This window comes from Thamnophis elegans, chromosome 2, assembly GCF_009769535.1.
Source record: "Thamnophis elegans isolate rThaEle1 chromosome 2, rThaEle1.pri, whole genome shotgun sequence".
Lineage (NCBI taxonomy): Eukaryota > Metazoa > Chordata > Lepidosauria > Squamata > Colubridae > Thamnophis > Thamnophis elegans.
Window position 1 is genome coordinate 83,545,071 of NC_045542.1, and position 23,855 is coordinate 83,568,925.

At 40.4% G+C, this 23,855-nt stretch overlaps 1 protein-coding gene across 1 annotated transcript in view; it reads left to right on the forward strand.

Moving 5' to 3' along the window:
- Positions 1-223: 223 nt before the first annotated feature.
- The window catches only part of FNIP1 (folliculin interacting protein 1), a 106,649-nt gene continuing 83,017 nt past the window's right edge, over positions 224-23,855 (forward strand). The window contains 1 exon segment of the mRNA XM_032212379.1: positions 224-463. Within this exon segment, the coding sequence (XP_032068270.1) occupies positions 369-463 (95 nt within the window). The 5' untranslated portion in view covers positions 224-368.

A 23,855-nucleotide genomic window follows, 5' to 3' on the forward strand; every position in this document is an offset into this window, starting at 1 on the left:
TCTACCCTCCCAGCCACCACCACCCCCCCGCGCTCCCCTCCCCCGGTTTCTCTCCACACCAAAACATCCCAGGGCTGCCGCGCCGCCGAGCCAAGCAGGGATACGGTTTTGACCCACGTGGGTTGGCCCGGCCAGCCAATCCGCGGCCGGGGAAACCCGCGCGAAGCCCCGCCCTCCTCCTCCTCCCCTCCCCTCCCCGCTCCCTCCCGAGCTCTTCAGCCACGGCTGCTGCAAGTGATTAATTTTTGTCATATGACTGTCACACCGAATGGAGTCGGGTTCGAGGAACTAAGCTGGCTGCCCCAGCTGCGAAAGGGCGATCGCTGCACAGGCTGTTCCCTGCAGGGACGGAGCGTCGCATTCCCAAAATGCCTCCCACACCCACCTTGTTGCAGAAGCTTTTCAACAAAAAGAACGGCTTGCTTTCCCCCGCCAAGGAGTTCAAGGAAGAGGCGGTCTTCAGGTAGGTAGGGGCAGGCGAAAGCCGGGCGAGGCAGCGGCTGCCAGCTCGTCTCCGGCGGGGGAAGCATGCTTGGCTTTCCGCTCTGTTGGCTGCTCGATCGCTTCCTACTGCACCCAGCAACGGGTGCCTGGGGGGGGAGGGTGTCTGTCCTGTCCCCCACTCCCCTCCCTAGTCCGGGGCAGCCCGAGAGACTCTCCCAGCGCCTTTCCGCCCATCTGGCTTCCCCGAAGAAGCCCGGAGGAGGAGGAGGCGGGCGCGCAGGATTTCTTTCTTGGCAAGCTCTGCGCTGCCTTGGCGCCCGCATCGCCGGGCTCCCTCTCGGGCGGAAATCACACGGATATGCGCCTTCGCTGTGCGCCAAAACTTCGTGCGAAGCTTCTTTCTTTCTTTCTTTCTTCCTCCTCCTCTTCCTCCTCCCCACCGTCTAAACACGGTCTCTCTCTCTCTTCCCCCCCCCAAAAAAAATCGGGCACATCACGTGCAGGCAAAGACTGCGCAAACCGGAGTTTTACATCACTTTCCGTCGGTTGCCAAAGCCTAAAAGAACCAGAAGGACCCATTCTCCCCTTCTTCTTCTTCTCCATCCTACTTCTCCTCCTAGTCCCGCTTCGTCTGCCTTTGAAGTTCTCTCTTTTCGCTCTGCATCAGAAGGGATCTCTTCTTCCTTCCACTTGCCCACCGGCTGGTTCGTTTCCTCTTTCCTTCTTCTCCTTGATGCCGCGTATTGACTGAACAGGTTGTTGTTCTTTTTCCCCCTTTAAAAAAAAATCTCTTGGCCGCCTTTGCCAGGAGAAAGGGAGGGTTGAAGTTTGGCCAGAGCCACCTTAAAATGTTAAGGAAGGAGAAAAAGGGGCTGTCAGCTGTGGGTAGATTTATGGAGGAATCTCTCCAGGTCCAGTCACAAGACAATCCTGTAAGGCTGCAGGCACGGGCTAGCAAAGGGATATCTGCCTCCCCCTCTCTCCAATTTTTCCTACCACTCCTTTTTCTCACCTGTATCCTGAAGGGCAGCCTTCTCCCCCAAATTTTGCCTGTTGAATTGGTCTATGCAAGTATTCCATTATTCATAGATGGCCTCATAGATGGGATGGGTAGCTGGTTGCTGGAGGCATCAAGTTGGGGAAAGTTGCTTTACAATTTAGGATTATTATTCATTACATTCGATACTTAATCATTCTGCTTTGGGCTGTTGAAGAAAAAGTGGCCTCGTGTAGTAGAAACTCAGAGCCTATTATTATCTCTTTATGATGCAGCTTAGTCATATGACTATTATTTGCCTAGAGATGGCAGTGATAAGGATTGTATTTAGAGTTGAACCGAGCTTCATTCAGTTCAGTCAGTAACTCTGAAGCCTTGCTGTATTGTCCAGCCTTGCCTCTGAACAGGGGCAGGGAAGTGTCAGTTCCGTCCTGTACATATTTCTTGGACCTGAGTGCAATCCTGAATAAGGGTGGACTTATGAACCCTGCTGCATCCCCCGTTCACAATGACTTGGGAGTGAAATAATTCAAAGTACCAATTTGAGCAAAAAGCATCGGTTGTGCTGAGCCAAAGCTTTAAAAATATAGGATTGGATTGACATCGGCAAGTGGACTTTTGCAGCTAGAAGAGGAATTACTTGCAAAGTTGGAGTTGTAGTATTAAAATATTGGTGCAAGTGAGATTCACTGTATCTCTTACACTTAGGTGCATAAATTATATAACACGTTCTTTTCTGCCTTGTGGAAACTGCTAGGTTGTTGCTATTGATTTTGACATGTATTTAGCTATCTTTATGGCATTCCTACTTAAAACTGGCTACTTGCCTTTCCTTTTATGGCGTTCCATCTTCCAGTTTAATTATATGTCAGAACTTAAAATATATAGCCTCAGGGCTATGAGGAACCATTTATCAGCTTTGTTTAATTTTGATTATAGCCATATTGTTATTTTGTTGGCACTGGATGCTAAATTTATTTGAAACTATTCTTGGTGTATAAATCTACTGCATTATCTCAGTAAAACTGTCACTGCACTTTTGAAGGATTTTGTGTAGATTGATATATAAACAAACATCATGGGGTTCCTTCTTAAATTTAAGACACTGCATTTACTTTTAACTTGACTTTTAATTATTTAACTGCCCACTTTGTTAGGAAGACTTTCACTTTAACATCCTACAGTTTAGCATTCACTATATTGATGTGTACAAATAATAAAACAAAATGTACACAGAGCTGTAATAGTGTGTATTAGGTGGCTCAGTGGCTAAGATGTTGAGCTTGTTAGGCAGAAAGGTCGGCAGTTTGAATGTGTCACATAACAGAGTGGGCTCCCATTACTTGTCCCAGCTTCTGCCAATCCAGCAGTTCGAAAGCATGTATTATTATTATTATTATACAATTGTATCACAGTGGCCAGTTGTTTCGCCGGATTTGGCATTGGTTACTAGTCGGGCCCCACCCAGGGCCTAGGACGTTGTAACGTATTTTTGTAATATGCGTGCAGATCCAAGCAGTGCGGCTTTTTGCATTTGACTGATGGTGATTTTGTCAATTTTTAACTGTTTTAAATGTAATTCCAGTGCTTTTGGAATAGCACCCAGTGTGCCAATTACCACTGGAATCATCACCACTGCTGGTTTGTGCCATAGTCGTTGAATTTCAATTTTTAAGTCCTGGTATTTTGCGATTTTTTCATGTTCCTTCTCAGCGACCCTGCTATCACCTGGTATTGCGATGTCTATGATTGTGACCTTATTTTTCTCAACCAGTGTGATGTCTGGTGTATTATGCGCCAGTATTTTGTCTGTTTGTATGCGAAAATCCCACAAGATCTTGACCATCTGATTTTCGGTGACTTTTTCAGGCTGATGTTCCCACCAGTTTGTTGCTGTTTTAATATTATAATTTTTGCACAAATTCCAATGGATCATTTGTGCTACTGAATTGTGCATAATTTTTGCACAAATTCCAATGGATCATTTGTGCTACTGAATTATTATTATTATTATTATTATTATTATTATTATTATTATTATTATTATTAAACACATTTATATGCCACCCAATCCCAAAGAACTCCGTAAAATGCAAATAGAAAAATAGGGACCACCTTTGGTGGGAAGGTAATTTAGTCATGCCAGATACATAACTACAGAGACATCTTCGGATAGCATGGGCTCTTCAGCTTTGAAACAGACATGAATACCAGGAACAACTAGCACATATGTGCAAAGGGAACTTTTACCTTTACCTTACATATGAGCTTCTTTGCTTCTCACATTTTCACTCTGAGTTTGATGACCATCAATTGGCTGTGCCGGCCTGTGATCAAGGTCTTCCAATAAATCTAAAGATCTAGATCTACAAACTTTGCACTCCCTTATCTAGAAGCAAGTCTCTTGAATTCTGTTGGGCTTTTTCCCCTGAACAGATACAAATAAAACTAATCTTAAGTGTTATGAGCAAAACCTAGGTTTCTGAGTGAAATGTTTGTACTTAGAGAAAATTTGAATAGTTGTATTACCACATTTCTGATAAAGCTAGTTAGCTCAATATTTGTGCAGCTCAATATTTGAGCATAGAAGGATATGCCAGTATTCTAGTACAGGTAGTCCTTGACTTACAACCATTCGTTTAGTGATTGTTCAAAGTTATAACAGTAAAAAAGGGACTTATGATTGGTTCTTACACTTATGACTATCACACCACATGATCAAAATTTGGGCTCTTGACAACCAGCATTTATTTATGACAATTGCAATGTCCCAGAGTGACAAGATCCTTCCCAGCCAGCTTCCGACAAGCAAAATCAATGGGGGTAGCTGGATTCATTTAAGAACCACATGATTCACTTAATGACCTCAACTATGGTGGAAAAGGTCATAAAATTGGGCACAGCTCACTTAATAACCACCTTGCTTAGCAATGGAAATTCTAATTCCAATTGTCGTAAATTGAGAACTACCCATAAGAAGGTATTGAAAATTAAGGGCTTCCTTTTTGGTATGCACAGTAAAAATTAAACGTCTAGTTCAAGGGTCAGCAACCCATGGCTCTGGAGCCGCACGTGGCTCTTTCATCCCTCTGCTGCAGCTCCCTGTCGCCAGTTGGCTTCACAGTTGATAGAGCTTTCGGTTAGAACAGGTAGAGCAAAAAGGACCCTGCACTAGGAGGAGACTCTATGGTGGGGGAACCGGACTTCCGGTCGGCTCCAGAATTGAATAGGGGGCTTTCAGTTAGGACCTTTGGAGCTCTTTGAGTGTTTAAGGTAGCCGACCCCTCTTCTGATTAAATAGAATAGTTACGGTTACAGTGTACCTTAGAGCTTATGTTTAATAGGTAGCTTTTTTCATCAATTTAAAAATTAAGAATTTCTTATGACAAATCTAAATAAATTATGCAGTTATCGATGAACAACTACTTTTGGGGTGGGCCTTGAGGAATCTTCAGTGTGTGCATGTACCTGCAATATTCCTGTTTTAAAGAAGAATGAATAATTGTTAACCTGTCCTATATGTTCATAGCCGTAGCTTGTCAACCCTTCATACGTTTCATAGCTTGGTTATGTATGCTGTTTACCTGCAAATTTTGCTCACTGATTATTACCTTCTGTCTTTTTAAGTAGCAGGGTAGCATTTAAGGTGGTGAAATTTTGATACAAGTGAAGCATTCAGAAATTTGGAACGTACACATGTTTCAAAATCTTGATGGTTATAGAGCTAACAAGGCTCTGAGTAAGGGTGCTGCTGTCAGCACATTTGAAATTGGCAATGCAGATTTTTCTTTTTATTAGTGGAATCTCAAAATAAGGCTATGTATATGTCATTCAGTACACATATTGGTACATGGGTCTATATGTGGCATGGTTTGTTTTAGGTGCAGGCCTGCATATGTCATATCCACTTATTCTATCCCATGGGTGGAACACAGTACAGTCACATATCTTCAACAGTCTGCTAAGTGTTCCCCAATTTTTTTTAATTGTTTGGGATCAGGGATGGGCTGCTGGCGGTTCGCAGGGGTTCGTGAGAACCTCTAGCTAAGATTCTGTGCAGTTCAGAGACCCCACCCCCCAAATCCCACTCCTAGCTGGCCATTCCTACATGGCCCGTTTTGGATGTGGGTAAGTGCCAGGCGCACACAGAGGCTCAGGGAGAGCGAAAAACAGGCCTACCGGAAGAGGGCCTCCAGAGCCTGGTGAGGCCATTTTCGCCTCGAGGAAAGCATCCTTTCTGGAGCCTGGGGAGGGCAAAAAACTCCCTCCCTGCTGTGATGCAGGGGCCCGACTAGGACATGTCCTTAGCAACCAGGCAAAGAATCCCTTACTAAAATTTTGGAAGCCCACCCGTTTGAGATCATTTAAAGCAGCTTTTGGTCAGGCATGAAGGATTCCTTGTGGAAGGGGAAGAAGTAGAAAATTTGCTGTGTGAAAATTATACTTGGCTGATCATAGAACCTTATTAATTCATTCATGTTGGGGATCACCTTGTATGTTCACATGTGCCCGTTCACACCTAAACAAGATAGCACAATTTTGCAAGCCAAGTACATCATAGGGAATTAACAAATCAGCAGTTATTGGACATGATAGCTGTAGACATCCCTACACGAATATTTTCTGATTCTCAGACACAGGGGACAAATCACCATATATTATATGTGCTTTGCCAAAGACATCTAGTTCCTTGTTACTGAAACAGCATGTTGGGATTTTTCCAACCAGATGGACTGTAATGGCATTATTGCTCTTAGAATTCCCAGTTGGTAATGCTATCATCTGGAGGACAGTAAATAAGCACAAGTAGCAATAAATTATCTTGGCCTAATCCAACCAGGCAGCACTAATATTCTTTAGGTTCGTGTATAAATGTGTGTGTGTATTTTTTGCAATATTTACTGTTGACGCCTTGTATTTACTAGTCTGCTTAAAACCCGTACATTAACTAATTCACCGATTAAAAGTCCCTGCCTACCACTTGTTCTGTGAAAGGACAAATGAACAAGGCAACAATGATAAAAGTTGTCCATATGTGTAAATTCTTTTTTATTTCAAAAGATTGCTTTCTTGAGAAAAGTCGATACCACGTTCTGTTGCTCTTCACAATGCTGAATGTTTCTAAGCTCACTTTTACTGCAAACGTGTTTTGAATTTAATACCTTGAGTATTAAAACTTTCTGTTTTCCTTACCACTATTTAAATCATTTTTTCTAGAAAATTTATATGAGGGTTACATGAGAATATTGTTGTTGTTGTTGTTACGTGATTAATCTTTGGTGAGATTCACAGCCTTTGGGGCTGGTTGGTAGGTCAACAGCTCGAGTCCTAACCAAGGACCTAGGAACTGTTAAGGTAACGTCGAAGGATATAAGCTGTTCCAAGTAGGGTGGTTTTTTGTAGAATCAGAATGTTCAAGTCTGATAAATTTAAAATAGCGAGGTAGCCCTTTGGGTATTGCTCCAAGGGATCCAATTACAATCGGGACAACACACGATTTCTTTTTCCACAGTCGCTCAACTTCAATTTGCAGGTCCCAGTACTTTGTGATTTTTTTCTTGCTGTTTATCTTCAATTCGTGCATCTCCAGGTATTGCAATGTCAATGAACCATACCTTTTTCTTTCTTTAGTCAGCTTTACCTTCAATACTTTTCAAGTGTTGGCTATGCATAGCTTTGTTTTTCCAATTTTCAGCTCGCTTCTCAATTACTTCTTTTTTATATTCAGCTTTTGACTTAGTTGCCTTTAAAAGGCCTCCTTTATTTACGTCCTTAATCAATCAATCATCATTATTATTATACAATTGTATCACAGCGGCCAGTTGTTTCGCCGGATTTGGCATTGGTTACTAGTCGGGCCCCACCCAGGGGCCTAGGACGTCGTAACGTATTTTCGTAATATGCGTGCAGATCCAAGCAGTGCGGCTTTTTGCATTTGACTGATGGTGATTTTGTCAATTTTTAACTGTTTTAAATGTAATTCCAGTGCTTTTGGAATAGCACCCAGTGTGCCAATTACCACTGGAATTACCACTGCTGGTTTGTGCCATAGTCGTTGAATTTCGATTTTTAAGTCCTGGTATCTTGCGATTTTTTCATGTTCCTTCTCGGCGACCCTGCTATCACCTGGTATTGCGATGTCTATGATTGTGACCTTATTTTTCTCAACCAGTGTGATGTCTGGTGTATTATGCGCCAGTATTTTGTCAGTTTGTATACGGAAATCCCACAAGATCTTGACCATCTGATTTTTGGTGACTTTTTCAGGCTGATGTTCCCACCAGTTTGTTGCTGTTTTAATATTATAATTTTTGCACAAATTCCAATGGATCATTTGTGCTACTGAATTGTGCCGCAATTTATAATCAGTCTGCGCGATTTTTTTACAGCAGCTGAGTATGTGATCAACAGTTTCATCAGCTTCTTTGCAAAGTCTGCAATTGGCATCATCAGAGGATTTTTCGATTTTGGCCTTAATGGCATTTGTGCGGATAGCTTGTTCTTGCGCAGCCAGGATTAGTGACTCTGTTTCTTTCTTTAATGTACCTGTTTTTAACCATAACCAAGTTTGTTCACTGTCCACTTTATCTTTTATTTTTTCCAGAAATTGACCATGCAGTGCTTTGTTCTGCCAACTCTCCATTCTTGATTTTATCACATCTTTTCTGTATTCTTGTTTTGTCTGTTGGGCCTTCAGTAGATTTTTGTTCTTTACTTCGATTAATAGATGTTCTTGGGTGTCTTTTAAATAATCAGCCAGTGCATGTTTTTCTTCTTCAACTGTTTGCTTCACTTGTAATAATCCTCTGCCACCTGATTTTCGGGGCAGATATAGTCTATCAGTATCACCACGTGGATGTAAACTGTAGTGCATTGTCATTAGTTTCCTGGTTTTTTCGGTCCAAAAGGTCCAAATCAGCTTGTGTCCAGTTAACTATGCCAGCTGTGTATCTTATAACTGGTATTGCCCAGGTATTTATGGCCTTGATTGTATTTCCACCATTCAATTTAGATTTCAAAATTTTCCTAACTCTGTTGGTGTACTCTCGCCTGACAATAGTTTTTACTTCTCCATGCTTGATGTTATCCAACTGCAGAATGCCTAAGTATTTGTAGGCTTCATTTTCTTTGCATTTAATTAGTTGGCCATTGGGCATTTCAATTCCCTCAGATGCAGTGATTTTGCCCCTTTTTATGGATACAGTGGCGCATTTTTCCATGCCAAACTGCATTGAAATATCGGTGCTGAATACTCGGACTGTATTTGTCAATGATTGGATTTCTATTTCTGACTTGCCATAGAGTTTCAAATCATCCATATATAGTAAATGCGAATTTTTTTCAGCTTTTTTGGCTGTTTGGTAGCCTAATTTCATTTTTTTTAAGATTACTGATAGTGGGATCATTGCGATGATGAAGAGAAGAGGTGAAAGTGAATCACCCTGGAAAATTCCTCGCTTGATATTAACCATTCCGTAGCTCTCATTCCCTACTGCCAACTCAGTTCTCCATTGTTTCATTGCCTTTTCAGTAAAGGATGTAATATTTTTGCTAATGCCAGTTGTTTCTAAGCATTTTATGATCCAACTATGTGGCAGTGAGTCAAATGCCTTTTTGTAATCAATCCAGACCATATTCAAGTTCGTTTTTCTGTTCTTACAATTTTCTAATATCATTTTATCAATTAGAAGCTGATCTTTTGTGCCCCTGCTCCTTCTTTTGTTGCCTTTTTGCTCTACTGGCAAGATGTTGTTTGTTTCCAAATAATCCATCATGTTATCTGCAATAATGCCTGTGAGTAATTTGAAGGTTGTTGGTAAGCATGTTATTGGTCTATAGTTTTCAGGTGTTGTTCCTTTAGTTGGATCTTTCTGAATCAAGTATGTTTTTCCAGTTGTCAACCATTCATCAATTTGGCCCTTTTGTAAAATTTCATTCAGTTGCCTGGCCAATATTGCATGTAAACTGGTCAGATATTTGAGCCAGAAACCATGTAATTGGTCCTTTCCAGGTGATGTCCAATTCTTTACCTTTTTAACTCGATTTTTGATCATCTCAGTTGTTATTTCTAATACTTGCATTTGTTTGTTGCCAATGCTTTTCTCAAAGTCATGTATCCACTTTGCTTCCTTGTTGTAGTCCTTTGCATTTTCCCACAATTCTTTCCAGAATTCAACTGTGGCCTGCTTTTCTGGTTTTTCACTTTTGGTGTCACCATTCACATTAAGACTTTGATAAAAACGCAGTTGGTCTGATCGAAATTGCTGATTTTGTTTATATTGGATGATTCGTGCCTCATATCTTTCAATTTTTCTAGCTGTTGCTGTTATCTGCTGTTTTACAATCTCTACAGCTTCATTGATGTTTCTTGTATCCAATCTATATCTTCTGATTAGCCGATCTATGATTTTGTTGTTTTTAAGCCGTTGCTCATGCATGTTCTTTAAGTTACTAGCATCTGCCCTTAATTTTTGATTTTTTGTTCTAGACGGATTTTCCACTTTGGCTTTGATGCTTTTTCTGTGTGTGACTAGGTATTTTAATTTTAATGCCTAGTTCATTAGTGACTATTACAGCTGCGCTGTACATTAACTGGTTTGTTTCCAAGATGGATCCCGGTTCAATTGTTGAAAACACTGCATTAACCATTTTCATGATAGGGGCCAAAGTTTTCTTACGCACAGTTTTTAGTGATGGTAAACGTTGCCTTTCCTCATTAAGCAGAAAATGCTCCATGATCTTATCTTTCAATTCTTTTTGTTTTTGAGTTAGTTCATCAGTTGGTTCAGTGATAACTGGTTCTAGTGGTGGTGATGTTATTTCCTCCCCGAGAGCTTCTTCTGGGAGTTCTACTATAGTGTCTTTAGTTGTGTCTTGAATATCAGTTATTTCCGCTTGTGATATTGTTTTTTGGGTTTTGCAATTTTATTATTATTATTATTATTATTATTATATTATTATTATTATTATTATTACAACAAAACATACTGTACCTGTAAACAGAGTTAGAAATCATGACCCCGGGTTTACTCAGAGAGTGTTACAAGTAATCCTCAATTTACAATTACAATTCAGCCCACAATTGTGGTTGTTAAGCAAGGCACCCATGTGAATGTCTCGCTTAACAATCCCAATCCCAGCTCATTAGGAGACCACATCAGAGTGCCTCAGACACTGGGAGAGGCCTTGGGAGGCCTGGTATCCACTGGCACACAAACCTATCACAGTCTGAGAGAACTTGGCTCATGTCAAATGCAGCTACTATAGAAAGCTACCCAATGAAATATTTTCAGAGATAAAAAAAATCTCAGAACATCTCAAGGAATGTTGCTCATCTTGCAACATTCTGAGGCTCTTTCTATTTTTCCAAAACATAGTGAAAGCTAGTTTTTTAGCTCTGCTTCGCATTGGTTGGCCGCACTTGTCAACAGCTGCATAGGAAGGAAAAATAAGTGATTTTTAGTGTATATGGGGAGAAGGCCACAGCCTTCCAGGAGTGGTAGGACAGGAGAAGGCCCTGTGCTGATGAGCTTAACCGGCTGAGGCCTTCCAGCCTGAGGCAGATTTCTGCATTCTGGTGGGGCTAGAAAATTGAAGCCTACCAGCCCATGTGGGAAGGGACTCACTGTACAGTCATAACAATGGGTTGGATCACTACCTAGTGCCCAAATTTTTGTCACATGACTGCAGGGGTGCTGTAATGGTTGGAACTTGAGGAGTGGGTCACATGTCCTTTCGTTTAGTGTATCATAATTTCAAACAGTTGCTGAATGACCATAAGTCAAGGACTACTTACTGTATATGTATGAATCATTTAGTATTTTACAACTGAAATTGTTAAAACTACTTAAACATGTTCTATTTTTTAATCCTTTTCAAAAAGCATTCAAAAATGCAAATGTTATTTTCCTGCCATCTGTATTTCCACCCATCTGTCTCTCACCCTGGTTACAATATCGCACAAGAAATTGCATTCTCTAGTTTTTATTAGATATAATCGTTCCTTTTGGAGGTGGTGGTGGTGGGGAGACCAAATGCATTTTCTGCTCTATAGCCTTGGGCTTTGTAATGTCAATGTGGCACCGGATTAGCCATTTGTATTGGATTTGAAGTTATTATTCGATAAAGCATGGAACGGGCAGAAAAGCTATATAAATCTGGACTGCATTCACTTGGCTGTTTGGTGTCAAAAAAGAGTTTAGCCTGAGATTACAGGTGTGCCTGTTTTGTCTTCCATTTTATTTGCACAACCTGTGAGATTTGCAAACCTGTGGGGAGCAGCCTTTTACGTCAAAGACTTTTCATGTACAACTGCCTGCTTCCTGCGCCTCCTACACATCCATGCTGGCCTTTCTAAGAAGCTGTCCATCTGCCTGGCATTCAGGTAACTCCTTTTTCAACAGGAATATAAAGCAGTTCCTTGTGTCTCCCCCAGCTCTCTGGTGTCTACAGAGATCTGGTAAGGCAGGAAGAAAGAGAAAAAAGAATTGTCATTATGTCTGTCATACTAATATAAAGCTTGACTTTATGATTTATTATTTATTTATTTAGCATAAGGCATATCATACTTGGATTAGCAATATAAATTGACATTTCAACTAGATTAGTAGAACCCAATAAAATATGTCAAAAAGTTCTATGTTCAAATACCAATGTCTAGGCCCTTGGTGGCTAATGTATGGCACACGGCGCCTTCACTTTGGGCACGCAAGCTGTCGCTCCAGTTCAGCTGTGCTGCGCATGCATACGTGCCTGCCACCAACCAACTGGACATTGTGTCTCTGCCCTGCATGCGTGGGGGGGCACTTGCGGGGGGGCTGGATCAGAGGTGGGTTCCTACCAGTTTGCACCTATTCGGTAGAACCGGTTCATCAAATCTACCGAACCAGTTAGAAGAGATTCCACCAGTGGACCCGGAAAGCAGGCCACACCTACAGAAGAGGTTCCAAAAATTTTTGAAACCCACCACTGGTCCTTGGATATGATTATTCTACACTCTCATGCTCATATTTATAAAACTCAGTGCCTCTGTGAAAGGTAAGGATAACTACTGCATTTGTGGTGCAATCAGAACATTGCGTGTGTTGAAGTTGTTTTAACGCAAACCAAAGATGCCTTTTAAAAAACAAGTTTACATCATATTCTTATGCATGCCAGTGCTGTGTGTGAGGTAATTTAAGGTGGTTCTGACAAGTGTCGTCGGCATCTTTATATCCGGTCACATGGGCGGCAAGCCACTCCCATCCGGTCACATGGGCGGCAAGTCACTCCCACAAAGGAGGCCACACCCACAGAGTAGGTTCGAAAATTTTTCGAAACCCACTACTGGGCTGGATGCACAGGTGGGGGGACACAAGTGCGGAGACTGCATGTGCATGCATGAGGCATATGTATGTGCACTGTGTGCGCATGCATGGGGCCAGGGTGCATGCATGGGGTTATGTGCAAATTGCATTTTGGGGGTTCAGGCGCATATGTACACATGCACGCAATTGGAAAAGGGTTAGCTATTATTGGTCTAGGCCATCCAACTGTTATATTTTTAAAAAATCAGATGCTGGATGGTATATGCCCTCAGCTTACAGCTGGTCACGATGTGATCTACAGTTTGAAGTGGATCCTGCAGTCACACTGAGGGGAGGATACTATACCCCATTATACAGAGAATCCCAACAGATGTTGTGTGGGTGTAAATCCTATTCCGGATTGTCCATTGCCAACATGGTAGTTCAAAACCTGGCACCTTTTTTGTGGGGTCATTTATATGTCTTCCTATAACTGGGAATTCAGACTTGTTGATTAACAATTATTTAATCAATTTATCTCTTAGGGAGAATTTGTTTAAATTTAGATCTTTTATCTCTTTTCATTTATCTGCTAAAATGCTTGCATGATCCTTCGGCAGACAACAATAAGCATCCTTAGCTGAAACATTATAGGAAAATAGCCCATTTAACATAAAAATAGGAATCTAATACTAAACATAATTTGCCTATCTGTAAATCCTTTGTTACAGATACTCAGGCCTCTTATGCTCCTGAATACTGATTAGCAGATATGCAGGAACAAACTTAACTTCTTTGCTTTCTTTCTTGCCTGTATTTTCTTTGACTTTCATTTTGGTTTATATTGTTCAAAGATAGAGGAACAAATTTTCCCAGTCAGTTGTATTGGAACTGACTGGCCTAGTTAAGAAGCAATTACTATAGCAGAAGATAACTTGGGATTCCTGTTTTAGGGTTTTGCTGAAAGGCTACTAATTAATGAATCAACAAAGGCAGCACAAGGAATTAAGCTGCAGAAATCTGCACCTTTAACTTGGAATAAATCAATTGCACTAAATGGTAGTTGCTTGGAATTCATTCCTAGGACTGGACTGCATCACTGCTTTAGCTTCTTTGCCAACTGGGAGTATCAACTTCTAACAACCATCTGATGTTAGAAGAGCTGAGGCTTTAGTCCAGGACATTTAAAGGATATGACATTGAGGGAGGGTGGCTTGGCCTCTAAAGCCATTAGGGGTATTTTGTACATCTACGGAGTCAATCCTATAGGAATCTCCCTTTCTGAGGATACTGTGTGTATGTACTGCCTTCTTTCCATTACATCCTGCTTCTCATAGATACAAAGGAAAAGAAGTGACATCATTTCAGCATTCTTTTGAACTCTGCCAGCCTCTGTGTTGCAGGGAATGTTGTAATGTGCGTCCCTCCAGGCATCTCGCTCTGAGCAGAGCAAAATCAATGACCCCCAGTGAAGTTAGGGTGAGATCAACTTCTAGAATTCCCCAGGTGCTTGGGAAGGCAGCACAAGTTTTGGGAAGCAAAAGTGAGGAGCAACGGAGAACTGAACTGATACCCTGAGGTTTCAGATCTCCATCTTCTTCAGACAAGACCCCATGTGAATTTCTCCTGTGGTTTGCTTCCCTTATTGACCTTCAGGTTCATCCGAATGACTGTGTGTGGGATTGTTTAGTCACTGTCCCATTTGCACTGTTACTTTCCTTTCCTGCTTAGGCTGGCTTGAAAGCATTCCCTTTCTGCTGCAAAGCTCTGTAGCTTTCCCCTCCTTCTCCTTATACTTCACTTGCAATATTTCTTCCAAAAGACTGAATCTAAAGAATTCCCCCCCCCTTTTTTTTTCAGAAAGAGTCATGGTGGAATGACTTTTTCAAATCATGTACCATCTTCTGTTTCTTTTTAGAACATTGGTTCCATATCCTTTCTTTTGGATTGAGAGTTTCTTTTTTTACATGCTGCTTCTGGATTTGTTTGTTGAAGGAGCAAATAACCAGCTGGATGATTTCATAATTACACAGGATCTCTTATTGCTACATTTAACTGTAGGTGCAAGATCACATGCTTCTGAGTAACTCAAAGAAGGAACTTGCACTTGCTTTTATGGGTGAACATCATTCTGAATTTGAATTGCATTTGATTCACTCCAGTTATAAAAAGCAATTTCTTTTAATTTTGATATTTTTTTAAACAAATCAGTGTAAGATAAAATGTGCCAAGTTCAGTAAGAGGAAGCAGCTTCTTGTCATTTAGGGTGTGTTTCCAAGATCACTTGATATGGATTAACTGATCTTAAAACACATTAATCTCTCTTCAAGTTGGGCAAGACAGCTAAAACTTTACTATTTTTTTAAAGAAAAAACTTACTGCTTCCCTAGAGAGGGTTATACGAGAATGGTATCTTTTAAGTAGAAACATAGTGTGCTTCAGATTATCAATCACACTACAAATTGATTTACTAAAATTATATTTTGTTGGTATAACCTTTTTGTGTTTTACACAGAGATAACATTTTAAAATGTTATCTGTTAACATTTAAGAGTGATCCATTCAACCAAAGCCTTATTACTATGATGGTTTGGGAATATTTACGCTTTACTGAAATCAATTGTCTTTCTGTCCAGTATAAAATTCTAGATGCGTGACTATATTTCTACCACTGGAATAACATAAGAAACTCAGTACCATCTCTGAGAATAGCCCATACATTATGTGCTAAGCCTCAGTGTGATTTGCTTGATCTTACTACATCAGGGAAACCAGTCACTGTAATTTGTAAAGCACGTTTTATAGCTTAGTGTACAAACTCATTGTGCTTCATTCAACAACCTTGGTTAAGCCATGATTTAGAATGTTAAGTGAACTTCGTGTTAGGCATTGATCCTCAGAGAAACTGAGTAGAATTGATTTCAGTAGTTAGTAGCTGTGCATATTCTGTGCTTCCCAAAGGTAACTGGCCTTTCTTTGTTTTTTCCTTGAAGAATTTCTCTTCTCATCCAAGAAGCTGGTGGGGAATGAAAGAATTTATATTTTTTGCAGACATCTGGTTAAATATCAATGGAGATTCTCTCAGTCATCCACGTCATGGTTGTCCCAAAGGCTCATGGTGTTAGCCACTCTGAAGGTCAGGTCCTTTAGCTCACTGAGAGCCATGAGGCCACTTGTGGTTTATCTCTATCCTCAGGGTCACCTGAAATTGGTGTGGAAACCTTCTTGCACTCTGATTCAGGTGACCCTCTGAGGGTACAGACAAGCCCCGAAGCTGGGCCACTGATTCTCAATGAGCTAATGACCAGATGATTGCAAAAGAATATCAATCCTCTTATTCCCCGTCATTCAGTCAGGACTAAAGAAAGTTCTTGGATGAGAATCTGAGACTCAGAGCTATATTAAGAACTGGTCCATTTAAAAGAACATCTACTTTTGTTTTTAGAAATAAGAGAATTACCTTCTTAAGGGGAGCCCCTTCTGAATGGAATCTTTAGATCTCAGTGAAGAATGATATTTCTGTTTCATGCACGTCCCCATGGAAAGTCACAAAATGATGTAGCCAAAATCAGAACTTTGCATGTACTTATGTTGCTCTAGTACATTGCAACAACTTCTTATCCAGTCATTAGAATGACTCAAGAAGCCCAGAACGTGTCTATAGAGATTCTAAGTCATCCAGGTCATGGTTGTCCCAAAGATTGCTTTCCAAAATGTAACTGGTTCTTTCTTTGTTTTTTTCCTTGAAGACATTTTTCTTTTCTTGCCAATTTCATTCAGATCAAAGTTTACAAATTGTAGTAATGTTCAAGGAACTATGGCCATTTTTTCCTCCCTGACTCTCAGAAAATATTACCCAGATTTTTAACCCCTTCTGAGCTGACTTTAAAATCTAAAATTGGTATTGATGTGCAATTTACTCCTTTCTACATTTACTTTTTCCTTGTGACGATATTCAGATTTACAGGTAGGATTCCCATCCACCCCCCACCCCCCTTCTTTCCATTCCAAATTTCTATGGCAAAATAGGCTCTGGGGAATTTCCTTCCCTTCTCGCACTCATCCACAACATGCTAGAAAAGTATAATGAAACATTTACTTCTGGGAGTTCATTCTCCCTAAATGGTTTTTTGAGGATTAAAATTAGAGCTTTCAACTTAACTTAATTACCAATAATTGTCATTGTATTTAGCTTTAAATCATATGTATATGATAAATAAAACTATCTGTGGCATAGAGCCAACTCTGCTCTACCATAGAGCCGAGGTGGCACAGTGGTTAAATGCAGCACTGCAGGCTACTTCAGCTGACTGCAGTTCTTCAGTTCGGCAGTTCAAATCTCACCGGCTCAAGGTTAACTCAGCCTTCCATCCTTCCGAGGTGGGTGAAATGAGGACCCAGATTGTGGGGGCGATATGCTGACTCTGTAAACCTCTTAGAGAGGGCTGAAAGCCCTATGAAGCGGTATATAAGTCTAACTGCTATTGCTATTGCAAATCTGGACAGGAGGGACACTTTCCATTGTTTTTATCTAAAACTGTTATAAGAATATTGTCTTGCTATTACTTTGAACAATAATCTTACTTAAAGATGGACATTTGTCAAATCCAAACACCTCCAAGAATCTTCCTTCTGACGTTTTCTTATGAAATACTGATGATTCTCTGTTATTACTTGCTTCTACTCAGCTTGGATTCAGCTTCCAAAACATGAAAACTAATAATTTGAAAATAGGTAATAGGGTATTGCAACCAAGGATGGGTTCATTGAGGGTGGGAAATACATCCTACTCCAACAGGCTGGCAATGTTCTCGTTAGTCTGCAGCTTCCTTATCAGTTTGCAGTTGACTTGCATGAAACTATTTCTGCCATAGGATGTCTTGTAAAGGGAAGTAATGACACACAGTCAGCTGCTTGCAGAGCAAGATTGTTTCCTTGGTGTTAAACTCAAGTAGGTAGGGTAGGAGTTTTTATTTAAGGCTGCATGCTCTCCTGCAGGGATATAGCTTGTCCGTAGTTAAATTGCGCCCATTATGATGTATAGAGTTGATCTAATTTGCTAGGAATAGTCAGGGCTGCTGAGAAATGGCACCCTTTAATTTGCACAGTCCTCTAGAAAGGCCTTTAGTGCTTTGCATTGCCTGTGCCTTTTAGCAGGGTTTCCTCCTTGGGATTAGCAGTACAATGATGTCAGTGCCCAGATCACATAATTTGCTTTTGATTCAATCTGTGTTGCTCTCATTCTGAACAATTTTTGGTGCAAAATTAATGATTGATTTCAGAACTAAAAGCAATTAAACAGAAACAAAGAGCAGTTTAGACAAGGGAAAACCAGGATTTCGTATTACAAGAAGGTTTTATTGAGTCATATTCTCTCCCCCCCCTGTCATATTCATTACCTTATGCTAAATAATTTTCTGTGACATCCAGACTTAAAGAACTGTGGTTTATTTAAATTCTGGTTTGCAAACAGATTTCAGTGTTCCTATGGATCTTAATTTGTTGTTGCTATCATTTGTACCTGTTCTCAGCATAATGGAAAGCATGTGTAATCAATTTTCCCTATTTCATATGAAACCACTGAGTTCCAATAAGAATGTGAGTTTCTGCACTCATCTTGGTCATTTAGTAATATCTTTCTGAATCATGATGAAGGATTTCACTGTTAACCTTCAGGTTAAGATTGCCTGCAGCCCTCGTGTCTTTTGTTTTCCTCAGCTTCAGTGGCATCCATTTGCTCTATATCAGGCAGGGAGGGGAGTCAAATCCCACTAAGCCACCACCTGTCTGAGAAGATTAGAGAAATAACTGAGGTGGGTCTATAATATGGCCAAGTTTGACAGTAGCTTAACATTGCTGGATTAGATCAGCTGATGCTATTTGGCCATCCTCCCTGCTCCCGCCATCTCTCTGATGTTCCTGGATGGAGTGCACTTATTTCAGCTTTTATTTTCAGATAGTGACCCAACAGGCATCTTTAGAAGTCTTTATTTTTATACCATTGTGACCCAGCTGTCTAATTCTGTTGAGCATCAGCTGTACACTTTTAAGTGACCTGTATTATTGGGCACATCTTAATTCTCTCATTGATTGTCAGTCAGTGCCAGTGTTATCTTAGAAGAGTATTTATGTTTTCATACAATGAAAACTCTAGGGAGTGAAGGTCAGTATTTTGTTACATAGAAAATAGTGGAACGGGGATGAGATTTGTTAGGTCTGCTTTAAAATACTCTAGGCCTAATGTACATTGTCCACCAAAGTAGCAGTACTTAGCTGATCTTGGTAAATTAAAAAAACAAAAAAAACTAAGCGAGATTTGACCTGGTTGGTATTGGGTGATAGACCACTAGGAAATGCTAGGACTCTAGGCTCCTTTGTTGGGTGTATTGATAAAGTCAGCAGAGTTAATCTTGATTTGAAAGAAACTTTTCATCTAGGTTGTTGGAGAAAGAGTGATTTAAGAAAGTACAGAGTGGAACGATAGATAACCTTAAGATATAGCAAGCAACACAACTGAAATGAAGGCTGCCTACAAGCAGCAGTTTTGATAGTAGGTTCTTTTCTGCTCTCCTCTTAGGTCAGCAATGGCCATAAATAGGAGATCGGCAATTTTGGTTTACATTGTTGTGCTACAACCCAGAGAATAGGGGAGTTCCTGGTTGCTCGGGGTACATGCATTGCCTTTTTAACATGCAAAGAGTGCATAAAGGAAGGGAAAATGCTACATCCAGTAATAACCGAAATGCTATTGGCTAAAGTAGTTTTTTGTCCCTGCCCCATATAAAGTTAAAATTTAGCATAACACATTTGAGATCCCAGCATCGATTTAAAAGGAGATGGTGCTGCAGGAACCTGAGTACTGTAAAGTTTCAGAAACAGTTTGTTTGACATCATCACTTACTAGGACAATGCCTTTCAACATTTTATGCATGTTTAAGGACTGAATAAAAAGTAATGCCCATCTCTCTGCAACTGTAGTTTAAACATAGATATTTTAATAAGTGAAAGAAAAATAGTCTGTGAAATGAGTTCTTTTGTTACCTGTTGGATATTTCTCTACATAATCACTATCGTTCAGGACCCATTTCAGCCAATGATGGACATGTTTCTTAAAGCCGTTACAAAAGAACTTCACACATTGCTTGTTCACTCAGTCTCAGCAGTCTTTTCCTCAGCAGTCTCTAGAATAGTAAATGGGTAAAAAACAGTGAGTGTCAGCTCTGAAAAAGTCCTTCGGTGGGTCATCAAGTGTGAGGGGGGAAATTTTCTTTCTTGTGTTTTGCACTCTGCTTAATTATGGCATTCTTTTTGAGGTGTTCTGAGTTAATAGTGATGTAGGTTCATGGAAATCCATGTGAGTAACAATATTAATGTCACCCCAAAACTGAAATCATGAATTACAATTGTCCCAAAAAATCTATAACTATGCGTTTTCCTGCTAAGTCCTGGGTTTTGAATTATATTTTTCTTCGGGTAACATGTTGTGACGATATTCCATGGATTAATGCTTTGTTTCTTGGTCATAATGATGAGCTCATATTTTGTCAGCTGCTGTGAAGCTGTGAAAAAATTCCTCAAATTGCTCACAGATTTCAACTCTTTTAAGCTTTTATTTCTGTCATTATCACGAGGAATCTGTCTTACACATACCTTCCTGTAGTGTAGAACATCAATAATGTGATGTGCCAAGCTTGAGACCAATTTCTCTGAACGATTCGCTGATTATCTTCAATCACTTCATTAATCTTTCTCACATAATCCTCATTAATTGCTGTCATAGGTCATCTACTTTATTCTTGAACACATAAGCTAACTGTTCCTGGTTTACAATTTTTTTTTTTCATTTTTTGGTGCAATTTGTGTCAATACAATCAATATCATGAACAACCTGTTCTTAGAGGGGAATTTCAAATACAGGAATTCCTCCATCATTCAATCGTGACATATGATTCAAGCCCACTGACTGGTACTTACTATAGGATTCTTTTTTGAATATAATAGTTGCGTAGCTTTTTTGCATAGCAACTTCCCACACCAACTGAAGTGAAATAACAGATGTTAAAGAACTGATCAGAGCTTCTTACAGTAGTTACAAGTGTAAGTTGCAACATGAAATGTATTACTTTTCATTCCACCTTCATATTTATAACATTCCCAATCTGCTTTTCTTTGATAAATAAATCCTTAAAACAGCAGTCTTATTGGATTAGGTGGAACTCAGTGTGCAATTTAGCACCCACTTATCACAGCTGGCACAGCTATGTCATTGCAAAGTATATGCACAACGCTTAGCGTCATAGATACAGACAGTCTTATGTAAGTATGTACAAGCAGACAGATATGTTGGCTGGTGTTCAGAGGGATATGTTCACAAGTGGAGAACTATATGCACCTGTACCTTTCATCATCTGTTTCTGCAATCATGTTTTCTTCATACTGAAGAACACAGGCCACATAACAACAGCAGGGGCAGCAGCAACAACACTTGAGCAAACTTTGGTGTGTCACTGAGCAACTGCTACATCTAAAATAGCAAGCAGTGGTCTAGTTATATGTGTTTGTCTTCAATGTGCACCTTTGGATTCAAGCCAGAGCTACATTTAAAAGATTAAAAGGCAAAGGAAATGTATGCACCACAGGCACGCACCGCGTCTAAGAGCTGAATAGACTGTTGCAGGTGAGGAAGGTATAGTCTTAGATTTCTCTCTGGCTCTGTTCCAGCGAGATAGATGCCTGATTCTACAATTCCAGTTGTTTTTACATGGGCAGGTGGGAATACCGTTTCCTTAGATATCGTTACTCAGCCTCTTAACACTTATAATGAGGGGTGGGCTGCTACGGGTTTGCCCACGTTTGGGAGAACTGTAACTAATGTAATGGCCGGTTCGGAGAACCTCCATAACGGGCCTCTCAGAAGGCCTCCGGAGCCTGGGGAGGCAGTTTTTGCCCTCCCAGAGGCTCAAGGAAAGCCTCTGGAGCCTGGGAAGGCAAAAATCCCCCCCCTCGTGGTGCAGGAGACCGACTAGGCACACCCACCATGGCCACGCCCACCTAGCAACCGGGCAGAAAACCCATTGTTGAAATTTTTGAAGCCCACCCCTGCTTATAACAAGTTTATCCTTTCACTTGGAGAAGACTTCAACTCGTACTTTATTTTAGCTGAACTATGGAGAGGATAGTGCAGCCATGCGGTGAAAGTGACCACTTTTTTAAAAAAATGAACACTTGATGTTGGGCAAAGTTAACGCAAGAATAAACAAATATACCCCTTGATGTGCTGATTGGCCTATAGATTCCCTTGGTTGTTCAATGCTTTCATTTTGATTGCAGTCTCTCCCCACCTCCCTAGTCTTATTGACCCTACAGCATTAATAGTTTATTAGCATTAGCATATTTGTTATAAAATCGTGTCCAGCAACAATAATTACATTAGGGGCCATGTAAGGAACTGAAGTAATTATGGGAGGTTTACAAAAACAAAGAAAACAACCCCAAATTGGTCAGACTATTTAAACAGTTCTTGCCTCTGACCTTCCTTCACACTGAGTTTTGAACAATTCTTTGTGGCTTTTGGCAAATAACTGCCAGCAGTTTGTGTAGAGTTTCCTGTTTGCCCTCAAATGGTCAGGAAAACCCTACTTAGCTTTCTAAGCTAATGGGAGAGCTGAATGTCCTGTTCCCTTAGAATATATTGTGAGCACCTTCACATTTTGCTGGGAGCTGCTTCCAGAGCAGGAAAACTGATTTATTCTGCTGCCCAGGAAAGACAGGAAGAAGAAAAGGCTTCTGTCTGTGAAGTCATGGCCATATCAAGCTTCTGATGTGCAGCCAACTGTCTTGGCATAAGATGAAATTGCTTGGAACAAGCTAAAACTGTTGCTCACAATGATTTTCCAAGTGGGGATCACATTGTAGCTTACATGGCATCATCCCTACATGAACAGGATGCTTGGTCACTCAGGAGATCATGATAGGTAGCAAAAACATTTAGAAACTAAGGAGAGGTGACAAATGTAAACCCAGAAAGGGAAGATTAAATATACACAGAGATTATCAGTGAGCAAAGAACAAAGAGGAAGGTGGAATAAAGTGATGGATTTTGAGTGGCATGAAATGCCCCCCAAAACAGGAGCACATCATTCTACAATGGAAAAAGGTTTCATGTCCTAACTGTAACTAGTGTATGATGCTTACTCATTAGATTTCTTTTGAAAGGCATTCCCATCAGTAGTGGGATCCTGCCAGTTTAACAACTGGTTCGGTGATCTCGTGTTTTGGGCATGTCTGCACCTGATGCGTGCTGCGTGCGTGTGCAGTTTGCTAAAATTTACCTTCCACATTACTTCTTGGGGAGTAACACAGCTGAGGGCAGCAATCCATTCTGCCATGCTGATCAGCTGAGAGGATATAGGTAAGTAAAACACAAGGGCGAGCGGGCGGGCCAAACTAATCGTCAGAGTTACCGAATCGGCTGAATCCCACCCCTGATACCCATGTCTTTGGCAGCCTCTTAATATGTTTACAACAGGGGTAGTCAACCTTTTTATACCTACCACCCACTTTTGTATCTCTGCTAGTAGTAAAATTTTCTAACCGCCCACCGGTTGCACAGTAATGGTGATTTATAAAGTAGGGAAGTAACTTTACTTTGTAAAATTTATGAAGCAGAGTTACAGCAAACCCCTACCGCCCACCATGAAAGCTGGAATGCCCACTAGTGGGCGGTAGGGACCAGGTTGACTGCCACTGGTTTACAACAACAGGGAAATTTATCCAAGTTACATTTGGCATAGGAATATAAAAAGAGGTCACCCGTCACTTTTCGGTGGATTATGAAGTATCCTTTATTTAAGCTGGACTCCAAAATGGCAAGATAGTAAGTAGCTAAACAGGTACAGTAGAAATCTAATGGGTAATTATAATTATAGAAGAGAAAAATAATCTACTTCAAGATTGTTAGACTATTGCAGAATTCTTGCCAAGATTTCCTTATGTCTCTTGTTCTTGGTTTATTATGAAGTTGTTAAGGTTACATAATGAGAGTGTTAAACTAAAAACTTTTGCTGTATCCTTTCTATTGCTGTATCCTTTCTATTTTCATCTTGTCAGAAATAGTTTTAGGTCACTCA